General features: G+C 36.4%; 4 protein-coding genes across 5 annotated transcripts in view; 2 read left to right on the forward strand and 2 right to left on the reverse strand.

The window, feature by feature from the left end:
• LOC106134345 (mitogen-activated protein kinase kinase kinase 7) overlaps positions 1–13663 on the reverse strand; it is an 84678-nt gene that overhangs the window by 17672 nt on the left and 53343 nt on the right. The window lies entirely within an intron of this gene.
• LOC106134257 (large ribosomal subunit protein eL43) lies at positions 694–2226 on the forward strand. Its single transcript, XM_013334253.2, has 3 exons — positions 694–849; positions 1037–1165; positions 2045–2226. The coding sequence occupies exons 1-3, from the start codon at positions 847–849 to the stop codon at positions 2183–2185; spliced, it is 273 nt and encodes a 90-aa protein (XP_013189707.1). The 5' UTR covers positions 694–846; the 3' UTR covers positions 2186–2226.
• Positions 3416–5706, reverse strand: LOC106134254 (solute carrier family 41 member 1). 2 transcript variants are annotated; one of them, XM_013334251.2, is made up of 2 exons: positions 5425–5706; positions 3416–5331 (listed from the first exon to the last, which is right to left on the reverse strand). In XM_013334251.2, the coding sequence occupies exon 2, from the start codon at positions 5307–5309 to the stop codon at positions 4020–4022; it is 1290 nt and encodes a 429-aa protein (XP_013189705.2). In that variant the 5' UTR covers positions 5310–5331; positions 5425–5706; the 3' UTR covers positions 3416–4019. The 2 variants fall into 2 exon arrangements, with proteins under 2 accessions (XP_013189705.2, XP_013189704.2); XM_013334250.2 differs by having other exon boundaries at positions 3416–5705.
• Positions 8110–13663, forward strand: part of LOC106134319 (polypeptide N-acetylgalactosaminyltransferase 5) — a 32301-nt gene continuing 26747 nt past the window's right edge. Inside the window, exons 1-4 of the mRNA XM_013334336.2 lie at positions 8110–8280; positions 8532–8752; positions 9465–9663; positions 13459–13588. Coding sequence (XP_013189790.1) covers positions 8600–8752; positions 9465–9663; positions 13459–13588 — 482 coding nt within the window. The 5' untranslated portion in view covers positions 8110–8280; positions 8532–8599. The remainder of the gene's footprint in view (positions 8281–8531; positions 8753–9464; positions 9664–13458; positions 13589–13663) is intronic.

A 13663-nucleotide genomic window follows, 5' to 3' on the forward strand; every position in this document is an offset into this window, starting at 1 on the left:
TGACAGTTGATTTTTTCTGTCTCGCCTAGAACAACAAAATTATCACAAGGGCTCAGGTGTGATTATGAACTAATAGATATCTCGGTCATCACCGAGCTATCTATAAGTTCACATGGTCATCACCATGGTTAAAATGCACACCCTAGACAAACCACGAACTTTTCTTCAAAGAGGTATGTATGGGATTAACTATTAGGAAAAACACTATAGAAAAGTGATGTGCGCGTGGCCAGCGTACCGAAGTTAAGACTGTGTTGTAAATTGACGTCCGGTGTAAATGCTGCAATGTACTTTATTAAGCCACTTCTTTTACAGATGCACTTTGGAAGCAGTAGTAGATAGAAATTAGATTCAAATGATGTGACGTCAATAAGTGATACCTTGTATGCAATTTTGAAAATGAATCTTTTCTATTCTATACTCACCTCATCCTGTTCACGGTATACGCATCTGAGACTGGGCAAGTAGTGTATGGTGAGTCTTAACTACGGCACGCTGGCCAAGCTTACATCTCTTTTATATGGTATTTAAAGTTCTTTGTGAGTAAACTCACCACGCTTTCTTGTTCCATAATCTCATCTCTTTAAAAAAGAGCCAGTGGTTTGCTCGTTTATTTTTTAACTCTAAGACATTACGTATTAATATCTGTGGTTTCGACCATGATCCTCACCGAGCTATAAGTTCTGAGCTCTTGGGATAACATTCTTGTTCTAGGCCTAGGCGTGACAAAAAAAATCGACTGTCATCACGTGTTTTTTCCACACAAGTTTGTTGGTCAGTTTGACTTTGACAAGTCAAGTCAATTCTCTTTTTCTGACAGTGTTGTGGAGATAGGTTATTTCAAAAATGGTGAGAAAATAATTAAATAATATCATAACCATCCGTTTACAAATATCAAATCTAAAAATGGAAACTGAATGTTTGAAAAATGATGCGTATATTGCGTTGCCTATTTCGTTTTCTCCCGCTCTGGAAATATCGAGTTTGTATTTAGAGTTGTATGACGAAAGTTAACTCGAGCAACGATTGTTTTCAGGCCAAACGCACGAAGAAGGTTGGAATCACCGGCAAGTATGGCACACGTTATGGTGCTTCCCTTCGTAAAATGGTTAAAAAGATGGAAGTAACACAGCACGCTAAATACACTTGCTCTTTCTGTGGAAAGGTTAGTATTTTGTTTGACATGTTTATTTGTAGATGCCTACATATGTTGCCTACCTAAAGTTGCCTAGGTATCTACCTCGGTTTTGTTAAATTTTTCTGAAGAATCTGTCATGCTCTAAAAAATCTTAAGTGTAGCTTTAAAATTGGAGTCTGTTTTAGTTGTTGCAATGAATCATTATAGTATCTCATTTGTGATTTATCACATGTATACACAAAAGTATGATTTTATTCTGAAGGGTTTATTATGTATTGTCCCTTTTTTGTTATGAAATGATTATGATAATTAAATTTGTAAAATATAATGGGGCAACTGTTGAATTTTTGGTATGCGGTTGCTTGTGTGTGGACATAAATTTGCACTAGTTGTTGTGTAAAATTTATTGTAGTTGCTCCAAATTCCACTATACATATATGTATGAACTCACGTGGTAGGCAGAAACTGGATTGCTGGCTATTCTTGCAAAGATATTAGACAGATTATAATCTTTCTTTTTTCATACATTTTCTCCAATTATGACATCTCCCTTTTTGCAATAGTTGACAAATTAAAGTTTAACGAGGCAGGCCTAGTCCCACTTGTTTAATATCTTCTTCCTTCTGGCTTTAGTCCCGATTGCATCCTCACAACTTTGTACGGGAGCCCAAGGTATGCCTTTGACCATGGATCCTGGACTGGGTGAGTCAGATTTTTACATGAAGTGACTCCCGTCTGACCTTCCCAAGCTTTGCAGGGGATCCTATCCTGTATTAGAACAATCATGGTTACACATCCAGTTGTTGAATGTGCAGGTTTCCTCAAGATATTTTCCCTCATTGTAAGAACATCAGTTAGTTTTCCACTTATTCAGTATATCTAACTATAATTTGTTTTAACTTTCAGGATGCCATGAAGCGATCTTGTGTCGGCATCTGGTCATGCAAACGGTGCAAGAGGACAGTAGCAGGAGGCGCCTGGGTGTTCTCCACAACAGCTGCTTCCTCATGCCGTTCTGCAGTAAGACGGTTACGTGAAGTCAAGTAAACCTTGTGACACTAGATTAAGGCAATACATTTAAAACTAAACTGACTTTGTTTCATTTTTGTTCCCTTCATTATTGGCAATTTGAAACTGTAGTGCAAAGAAGTAATAACCCAGTAGGTATTTCGATAAGGAGTTTATGATTGTCCTGTGTTCAAACTGCATACTATAGATTATACACCACAAGACTTAAAAATTTACAATGTGTTTTTCAATACAAAAAACCTTATTATTTATGCTGCACTGCAGTAATATTATAATATAGTTGACGCAAATACGCTTGTTAACAAAATTAACTTATCATTTTACTGTTCCAAGATTTTGTGTCAAGTCAATATTTGATAAAACTCCACAAGCTTAGGTTTGCTTGGTTACTGTTATCTTTCAACTAAAAATGCTTCAAATTCAAACCTGGGTAATAAATAATCTCAAACACTACCTACTTATTAGTTTATTATATTTGGTTCTGCTGCAAAATATAGGCAGACTAGCTATTGCGTAAGGCTTCGCTCCCGTGGGAAATTCTAGTAAAAAAGTAGCCTATGTTACTCCCGAAAGCTAATTTTGCGGTACGGTAGCAATTTATCGGTAGACAGCCTTTGAATCTGGAGATAAAAATATAATTTAACATACAGAAATACAAATCATTTCTCTTTATTATGAGTGTGGATAAAAGTTTCAGGAGTAACATAGGCTACGGCTTTCTGGAAGTCCCGTTCCCAGGGCACAGAGCCCCCCGGAAAAAACAGTAGTCTGTAATTTATGGTATCTAAGCATATCTATGATCTAGACTCGACAAAGACAAACCTAGGACGAATATGCAGAGCACATGTCTGAAATATCACTTGAAGGCCGTTTCCTCCTAACACAGATGGGGTGGGAGAAATGGTAGATACAGAATAATAAATACCTAGTGGTGTCTGTACAGAACTAACATCATGACAAGGCATTTCCCATTCGTTCTACATCTTTCCTTTTGACTCCGAGGAAGAGCCATGCCTTATTTTCTCGCCATTTCCTCTTGTTCATTTCATATTTTGGACTACGGGAAGAGATTACGAACTTAAGATAATTACTTACGAGCGTACGTATATATAACATATCGGACGGGGATCAAAGATACGGGAGAGATAAGGCAAAAGTTACAATTGCGCGGGAAGAGAAGCAGCTGACACAATGTTATTTTTTCTTATGTACATTGAATGGATGGAAGTGAAAAATAAAACTTCTATATAGAGTCAGGTTTTTTATTTACATTTGTAATAAGTAATAATAATTTTTTAGTGTATATTGCATTTTTGTATACATATAAAAATAGACATGACTTTTAAAAGTGTAGCACCAATATGAAACATTCCTTATAATTACAGTAAATATTTACACAAATTCCGTGATGTGATGTTGATGACAGCCAATGCAGCTATACAAGTCCTACATAAATAAGTACATGAAACATTCCTTCTTAAAATTCAAACATTATAATAACTATAATGAAGTACAAGAGGCAGAAGATTTACATAAGTACCTTGTACCTATTTAATTAAATTATATAGTACATTTTTCACAACATTCCTATTAATATTTTTGCACAAAATGGCAGTGAAAAGTATTTTTAACATTTCAAATTTAATATGTAACAGAAAACTTGAAATACATAATATAATTTCACATATGAGTATACAATGTGAACACAAAAAAATTGCAAGTGAAACAACTTTATTAGTTTTTCAATTTGCATTGGCCATGGCGCAAAAGATAAGAAATCAATAGGTTTATAATAAAAACAAGTACTAATACTTTTTGCAATATAAAGTCTCTCGTGGCTATAATTTTTCATTCAATCCCCAACATCAGCATCTTTATCGCCTATGAAATCAAGAACAATAAAAGCTAAGCCCAACAGGGCAGTACCAAGCAGGTCACCCAGTGCAGTCAAGTATGGTATGGCAGAGTTGTCTGGATCCATACCCAGTTTCCACATCCACATCACCATATAGTAGCTGATTGTGAGCAGCAAAAACACTTGAGTTAGAGCTGCAGTCATGTAAACTAAGATGAACACAACTGTTAGGGATGTGTGACCAGCTCGCAAGAAACCTATAGTGTAGAGGAATATTAGCTGCCCAGGAATAACCATCACCAGCAGCAATTTAGTGGTTTTACCTATAACTGAGCTTTCTTTCTGCCCCGTGTGTAGCGATGTTGACAACCTTGAAGCATGCACAGCTACCATGTTACCACCTATACCATTTATTACTAATTGAAATACTGCAACTCCTTTATATTTTGAAACTGTATAATCTAATATTAAGCCTCCAGCACTGCTAATTACCATTGCAGACACAACGGGCACCCAACCTTCATCTAAGGCTTGTCTTGTGAATTGATTTTTCCAAGCAATGTACCCACATACAGGCACAAGAGCTGCGCCAATAATCACAATAATAGATGATAATACAATACTTGTGCCAAGCGGATTGTACAACAGGGATGCTATCCAAGATAACAATGCCAAGGTTGACAAATCACCCAGGCTGGCAGCTATTGGTGTGGCAATATTGTCTGGGTTTATATTTATCATCCTTGAGATAACAATCACACCTATCATGATAAGCCCTAACACGAAACTTGCTAAAGATGCTGTGAGGACACTTGAAGCACACAGTAACATTGCATGATGAATGTCAAACTCTCCATATGGTATCCAGCCCATTGCAACTGCTGCCATTGCAGCAAGAAATCCCACCAGAACAGCTTGACACTGAATCAGACACAGGTTGCCAAAAACCAATTCACCCAGGTGGGTATCAAGGTGACCCAAATGAGCATGAGTTGATAAACGTGATGCTAACGTCATTTCCAGGTTACCTTTAAGTCCCAAAAGAGCAGGTACTAAGATGTAAACCTCTGATACTTCCTTAAAAACAGGCCAATGTTGCACAAAATCAAGTAGAAGACTGGCTGCTACCATGCCAAAGCCGGCGACCAAGAATGATATAAACATTTGCACACCAGCAACCCAAGCATTTTCTTTGTTATGTTTAATATCAGGTGGTTTATTCTCACTATTTATGAGTCGATATCCGTCCGCGTCCATATCTGTTTCAAACGTTAATGACTTCAACATTTTGCCATTACTACTCTTGCTTCTGTTCATAATGACAAATAAATTTTTATCAGTTGAGGATATCAGGTATTACACCCAAAATAATAAAATGACAGTTTATTTATATTAACATCACCTGTTTTAGTCTCAAATCCATTGTATAATGTTTAAATTTTTCCTCGATTTACAACGGTCTACGTTATGTTTACAATTTACTTTCAGGTTATAAAAATTACTCAGACTGGTCCAAAGCACTTTATTTCATTTGTTCATTGCCTGAACATCTTCGTTTACTAGAGCTCTTATAAATCTAGGCAAGATAACAAAAAGACTTCGTGCCGACAACGCCGAAGATTAATAAAAATATTTATCAATTCTAGGATTCAATTCAAGGCCAATCCAACATGACACCAAACACAGCTGACGGTTGCATTCTTGAATGACATTTATTTTTAGTTTGACATTGACTTAGATTGACAATTATAGTTTTTAATTCAAAGGTTTTATGTTTTTTACGCTTTTTTATATTGTTTATACACGTATTATTATTAAGAGTTTTAATGGATTAAATGTCTCATTTAGTTCAAAGGATCTTTTGTCTTTACTCACTCAATAAATTACACAAAACAATACTAATTACAAAATATGTTTATCTTTTTTTAATATTTGTTCTAAAATGTAAAAGAATTTTGAAATTTTTTTGTATCACAAACCCAACCCCTTTTTCCCAGAGGGGTAGACAGAGACTAGGTATATCTTTCGACTTGCCATGATCTCTGAATACTTCCTTCGGTTTCGGGTACTCTTGACCTGACCCTTTGCCAGGACGTCCTTAATTTGATCAAGATACGTTCGTCTAGGCCTTCCCACTTCGACCTTTCCCTTCACACTCTCGTATATCGCTTAGTCAACCTGCTTTCATCCATCGTTTCCAAATGACCAAACCATCTTAACATACCCTTTTCTAATTCTACTACTGAGAATAAACGTATATTATATAGTATGAAAGCTGCTATGGCTGTTGCACTGCTTTGAACCAATTTAAAGCATAGGTTTCGTTGAACAGCTTAGACTTTTTATGCTCGATATAGCTTTTTGTTTGTTTGTAACTTCAAGTAATGTTTTTAAACTGATATTTTGTAATAAAGTTAATTAAATACGCTACAATCATAACTAATATAATTACTCATTCTCTACAAATAATCTAAAATAGGTATTCATTCTAAAATAAGTCATCACATACTTTACTCCTATACATATAATAGTTAATCAAAAATTTCATCCCGAATCGTACCCGGCTCAAAGGTACCCATGACACTAGCTGCTTTTTTTGGTTTTTAAATCTGTAGTTACGTAACTCTTTATTGCACATTAAAAGAAAAATTGCAAATTAAAAAACAGTATATTTTAAATTTACTTCGTACTGTTGGATCTGTCTACCCCGAAAGGGACATAGATAAGATTAAATGTATCTTCATACTACATACAATATGTTTTCAGTGTCAATATTTCTCGGGTAAAAGTTCCGGGATAGAAAAATTAATCTGAAAAATAAATCCGTAAATCTGTAAAGATTTACGAAACATTATGTCTGTGGTTTAGTCTGAGAAAAGGAATAAGTAAAAAAGGTTGTTTGGCAATTTGACAGTGACGTATAAGTTCAACGTTTGAATTGAAGTTGAGTGAAATTTAGGGATGTGACATTGCTGATAAAAAATCGATTTTTATATAATCGATTTATTTTTTAAATATGAAAAATCGATTAACAAATAATCGATTTTTCTTAAGAAAATAATCGATTTTATTATATTGATAGATTTTTTCCAAATTTTTCAATTAATGTCAAAATAAACGCCATATACATTATATCAATAGATTTATTCATTAAAAATAAACAAAAGAATCAGTAAGTTCTTATACAGGGTGACATTTAATTCAACTGCATTAATTTAACTGTTACGTGTACTCATCTAATGGATATTTAAAAACGTAAAAAGAAAAATATCGGTTCATATTTCAGAAAGTACGAAAAAAATTAAAAGTATCAAAATCCACGATCCTAAATACGTAATATCACTCCGGCCGGCGGAAAAGCGACGCGTAAGATTCAGAGGTCAACGACACAATGCATTCACCTGAGCGATCTCGACAACTCTGTACTTTACTTGATACTAGAAAAATAATTTATTTTTCAGACATTTATTTACATGTTTAGTTTTAAATTATTTTTGTAGTATTGGTCTTAATAAAGCGTGTGACGTAGTTTTTGAGGGTTTTTTAAATGTGAAAATGATGAAGTTTAATTTAAATAAAAATAGGCTCAAACGGCTCAGAAGCATGGGTATATGTTTAAAAGGATGCAGTTGTTTTAAATGTTACCCTGTATAATCAACACAAATTAAAGTTTTTAACAATCAAGTTTGAAAAATGAAGTTTCAGCAACGAATAATGAATAAAATATCAACCGAATGTCGGTAAAATACTGTTCATCGACTAATTCTATCTAGAAAATGTTTGATTAAATTAATCATCTAAACTGTTTTAAGAGCACAGAAAGAATGCACAGATGGCGTTAATGTAATATTATGGAGCTATGATAGTATTCTTTGGCAGTTCGCGTTCCGGGCTCAAAGCCAGAAGACAAAAACATAATTTCGGAGTGCATTTATTGGATGATTATAAAAATCGATTTTTAATCGATTATTAATTTAAAAAAAATCAAGTATAAAAATCGATTTTTACTTTAAAAAAATCGATTTTTAATCGATTTTTTCCATAATCGATTTTTTTTTCACATTCCTAGTGAAATTGTCAAACGTCGATCTGTCTGGTTTGCTGCTGTGCTGTCGGACGAATCGAAAGCGAATGTCGCCCGTTCGCTATCTCATTATTGCTTTATGTGGCGTTGGTCACATATAATTGCTTATATATTAATTCATAATTAAACCAGTAACTGTAATTAGAAACAAATATAGTTGTTATTTGACAAAAAGTAAGTGACTGTGTTTTGAAGTAAATTTTGTTTGTTGCGAATGGTTTTCTCAATGTATAGGTACCTACGATGTCCAATTTCTGAGATCCGGAAACCTACTTTGTGTATTATGAATAGTATATTCATTTCCTTTTGTTTAATTTAGTTAATGAAATGCACTGTGGTCGTAATTTTCAATGCAGGTTGTGTTACAGTTTGATTTACGGATCTACCTGCAATTTGGTATGGATCTACAAGTTCCAACGTTACAGGTCAACGGCGGGGATATTGAGGATTTTACTTTGACATGTGGCACTGAAGATTTTAATCAGTAGCAAAAATGTTCAGAAGTAAGATAAGAATACACACATGCCGAATAATTTTACTGACTTCTTTGGCATGGCTTTTAATTGATGTTGTACTGCTGGCTATGTATTCTGAGTGCTTCGGCGATGGGTGCAATAAAAAACCTGTTTCTGAACATGAGACTTGGGTAAGTTTTTTTCTTGTCTCAATACAAATTTCAAAAAAAAATTTAATTACATAGGTTCAAAGTATATATTTAAGGTAATGCACTGTCTTTTATTCTATATAGTAATACAATTATTTAGATGTGCCTAATACAATAATGTCATTTCACAATCATTATCATGAAAATTTTCATTAAAACAAAGTTTTGTTTTTCCTATCATAAGAAAATAGTTGACTAAAGTTAAACTAAAAGTTAAAGTTTGCTTCCAACAACAATACAAAACATAGAAGTGGTATGTTTTGTAAATTAATTACATTCATTGTCCAATCGAGTTCTGCCAATGTTAATAATAGTTATTTATAAACATGTAATATGCTGTTTCACTTAGCTTACCAAAACTTAGCAAGTGTAGTGAAAGGAAGAAGAGTAATCTGTTAATTTAAGTTGAGAGGATAACATTTTCATTTATTATAAAATATATAATTCAAAAGGTCAAGTAATAACAAAACAAACGACTGAAATAAATTCTAGTGATTTACTTCAGTCCCCAAAAATTCAAAGCTACCTAGTTTGTACTCTTGAATAAAAAAAAAGATACTTTGATACTTTTTACTCCTAGAAAGATATTGCCTAATATGTTAAGGCAATGCAATTGACTTTTTTAAGGGACAACAGATTTTTTTCATGTTTCTTTTTTGCAACAAAGTATTTTAATTCATATTATTTCATACAGAATTCTGAACAGTACAAAGGCAAGAAGGCTGCTATAGCAGCAGGTCATCATGTTGAAGATGACACGAACATTGAACAGAATGAAATCCAGGATGTGGGGGATGACGGTCTCATATTGCCACCGTATCCGAAGTCAAGACTAAAACGATGGGAGCCTATGCCCACTGTCAGGCCACAAGGCGAGCTCCCAGGAGAGTTGGGTGAATATCAACAATACATTTTTTCTGCGGCTGTTTGAAGTTAGGGACTAATGGTGAAATAAATCATTGTACACAAATAAAACTGAAGTAGACTCATGAAAAACATTTTCTACTTCTTATATCCAAAAAATGATAAGTTGCTGGCCTAATGCCTACAAGAAGAATCCCAAGCTTATTATGCCCTTTTTCAGTCACTTTTTACGACATATGCCGTGTGGTTCCCGGCACCATTACAAAAGAATAGGACCACTCCATCTCTTTCCCACGGATGTCGTAAGAGCCGACTAAGGGATAGACTTGGGATTCCTCTTTAATGTAAATCCCTGCCAATCTAAGGTCTGCCGCGCCGATGGATGCATGGCTAGGGGCGAGCCTAGTCTCGAGCGTGCCACTTCCGCCATGGGGTTGGGCGACCCCCAGGTAATGGCTAGCCTTACCCTGGCATGCGGGGCTCTGCTGGGGCGGACAAAATTTTTCCCTAGCGTCTCGTGGGAATCGCATTATGAACCTTAAAAAGCATATAAATGGCGGCGATGGTGTCCGCACCCCATCACGTCTCGTTCCCGGCGGGAGCGGTATGCGGTCTGCTGAAAGCCGCTTTGCGACGATGAATGTAAGAGGAGGAATGAAGGATAAGATTGAGGAAGTATGCCAGATGATGGATGAAAGACGTTTGGATGTGTTGTGCGTGAATGAAACGAAGCGGAAAGGATGCGACGCGACGCAGCACGGCCCTTACACGGCGTATTGGTCTGGAATTTCCAGTACCAGCCGAGGCTGTCAAGGGGTCGGTCTAATTCTTTCTGCACGAATGGCTGAGTGCGTGAATGAGTATGAGTGTGTCAGCCCTCGTCTTCTATGGATTAGGCTGAAAGTTGGAATCACTCGGATCTTCGTTCTAGGTGTTTATGCACCTTGGGATGTGGGTTCGAGGGGTACAACATCAGCAAAAAGCGAAAACGAGGAGTTCTGGAATAGTGTAAGAGAAGTATTGAAAGTTACCAAGCCAAATGAGAAGATTATTATGTTAGGTGATTTTAATGGATGGGTGGGTGTAAAGCGTGATGGATATGAAAAGGTGCTTGGTGCGTTTGGTGACGAAAAGGTGAATGATAATGGAAGAAGTGTATTAGAAATTTGTCTAGAGTGGGATCTTTTTGTGTCGAACTCAATGTTTCAACATAAAGAGATCCACACCTACACAAGAGTGGAAGGTATTTTAAAAAGTATGATAGACTTTGTGATTGTAGATGAAAGATTGAAGAACAAAGTGCTGGATACCCGTGCATATCGCGGTGCTGGCATTGACTCGGACCATTTACTGGTGATATCCCGGATAAGGGGTATCTTCAATCGCTGGCGGCACAGGGTAAGGGAGCAAACCAGCGCTTTGGAAAGAGTAAAAGTAGAAAATTTGCAAGATATGGATGTAGGTAAGAAGTATATTAATAGACTGAAGGATGAATTTGAATATTTAGATGAAATGAGCGATATTGAAGATGGATGGAAGGAATTTAAAGAAAGAATTGTGAAAGTAGCTGTTGAAGTGTGTGGTGTAAGTAGAAGAAGGAAAGGAAAAAATCACAAAAATGCGTGGATGAGTAAAGATGTGCAAGAACTTGTGCGATTAAAGAAGAAAGCATGGCTGGATTTGGTAGCAGCAAAAGCTAACTTAAGAATGCAAGAGGTTATAGATGAAGATGTGAATGAAGCACGTAAGGAATATAAGAAAATGAAAGATTTGGTTAAGAAAGCTGTGATTAGAAAGAAAGAAGAGTATAAAGAGGATTTTGATAAAAGGCTATCAGAAGACTTTCAGTCAAATCTGAAAGTATTCTGGAAATCCGTAAGGTCAGCCCGAGGAAATACTATAACCAGAGAGCTGACTAGGATCAGATGCCAGGATGGTAGCGTTGTGAAAGGAGAAGAATGTGTACTAAAGATATGGAAGGACTATTTTGAAAGTTTATTTGAAAAAAAGGAAGGAAATAAGAAAGATTTCTGCTATAGCGAAGAAAAAGAGAATGAGATGGAAGGCGAAATTGAAATGTTCGAAATTGTGGAAGCACTTAAGAGTATGAAAGCGGGAAAGGCTGCTGGGTGTGATAGAGTGTCGGTCGAGATGCTTAAAGCAGGAAAAGGCGTAGTAGCTAGTCAGTTGTACTGCCTTTTCAATTTGTGTTGGAGAAGCGGCCGAGTACCAAAAGATTGGTGTAAGGCTGTTATCGTGCCACTTTACAAAGGAAAAGGGTCACAGCTGGACTGCAAAAATTATCGTGGTATAAGCCTGCTTAGCGTCGTCGGCAAATTGTATGCTAAGGTATTGATTAATAGAGTCAGGAATGAAACTGATGACAAAATATGGGATGCTCAAGCGGGATTTCGAAAGGGAATGGGATGTACTGATCAGGTCTTTTCCTTGCGGTGCATAGCCGAAAAGTTTTTGGCCAAGAGTCAAAAAGTCTATTGCACATTCGTAGATCTGGAAAAGGCCTATGACAGAGTTGAGAGGAATGAATTGTGGTCAGCACTTTCTATGCATGGGGTGAGCAGTCTCTTAATACGAGCACTAAAATCCTTATATGAGGATTCGAGTGCTTGTGTCAGGATAAACGGAGCGCACACTGAGTGGTTTAAGATTGAGAAAGGCGTTAGGCAAGGATGTGTTGCGTCACCGTGGCTGTTCAACCTATTTATGGATAGCTGTTTGACAGATTTGAAAGAGTCTAAAAGTGGATTAAGGATGAATGAATTACTCGTCAAATGTCTGCTCTATGCCGACGATCAGGTTATACTGGCGTCATCAGCGGAGGAGTTACAGGAGATGGTAAACTGTATACATGAAGCTTTAAAAGAGAAAGGAATGAAAGTGAACGTAAGTAAAACTAAAACACTGGTTTTTGAAATGGAGAAAGAAATGACAGCATGTAATATTTTGATTGGAGGAGAAAAAGTGGAGCAAGTGAAAGAGTTTGTATATCTAGGATCAAAGTTTACATCAGATGGCAAGTATGATAGTGATATTGAAAGGAGAGTGAACGCGGGGAACATGGTGAATGGAGCTTTGCATGCCTTTATGAGCAGTCAGAAACTATCCAAAAAGGCTCGACTGGCTGTGCACAGGGGCGTGTTGGTCCCGACATTAATGTATGGGAGTGAAAGTTGGGTATGGCAAAAGAAGCATGAAAGCAGAATAAATGCAGTGGAAATGAGAGCGTTAAGGAGTATGATGGGTGTGAAATTGAGTGACAGGATAAGGAACAGCGTGATAAGGGAATGTTGTGATGTGAAAGAAGATGTAGTTACAGGAATAGAAAAGGGTATGTTAAGATGGTTCGGTCATGTGGAGAGGATGAATGAAAGCAGGTTGACTAAGCAGATATACAAGGAGAGTGTGGAGGGAAAGGTCGGAGTGGGAAGACCTAGACGAACGTATCTTGATCAAATTAAGGACGTCCTGGTAAAGGGTCAGGTCAAAAGTACCCGAAACCGCCGAGCTTGTATGAAGAGAGTTATGAATGTGGACGAAGCGAAAGAAGTATGCAGAGATCGTGGCAAGTGGAAAGAGGTAGTCTCTGCCTACCCCTCCGGGAAAGAGGCGTGATTTTATGTATGTATGTATGTATGTTTTACGACATCCACGGGAGCTTTTACTGTGAAGATGTTACAAACAAACTTACATTCAATTCCAAAGTATGCAATTTATAATTTTAGATGGTGTTGGGATACTATTTGTTATTTATTGTCATATTACATTTTCAATTAGGAGGGAATTGAACTAATATTTTTTTGTAGGCAAAGCTGTTAATATCCCCATAGAACAAGAAAAATTGATGTTGGACAAATTTCAAGAAAACCAATTCAATTTGTTGGCCAGCGACATGATCTCTCTCAACAGGTCACTTACGGACGTCAGATTTGAAAAGTAAGTAGTTCTAGTAACAGCTAAGAGAGTGTTATAGGCTGCTAGAGAATTTATGTTGACGTCATTAAGACCTTA

Source organism: Amyelois transitella, chromosome 17 (genome assembly GCF_032362555.1).
Source record: "Amyelois transitella isolate CPQ chromosome 17, ilAmyTran1.1, whole genome shotgun sequence".
NCBI classification, from domain to species: Eukaryota; Metazoa; Arthropoda; class Insecta; order Lepidoptera; family Pyralidae; genus Amyelois; species Amyelois transitella.

What these genes read in the sequence shown, in the direction of transcription:
- LOC106134257 (XM_013334253.2), top strand. An exon ending in CTTGCTCTTTCTGTGGAAAG is followed by an intron (nt 1,166 to 2,044) that starts GTTAGTATTTTG and finishes TTTAACTTTCAG; the next exon opens with GATGCCATGAAGCGATCTTG.
- LOC106134254 (XM_013334250.2), bottom strand. Translation starts at nt 5,339, where the DNA reads ATGAACAGAAGCAAGAGTAGTAATGGCAAAATGTTGAAGTCATTAACG.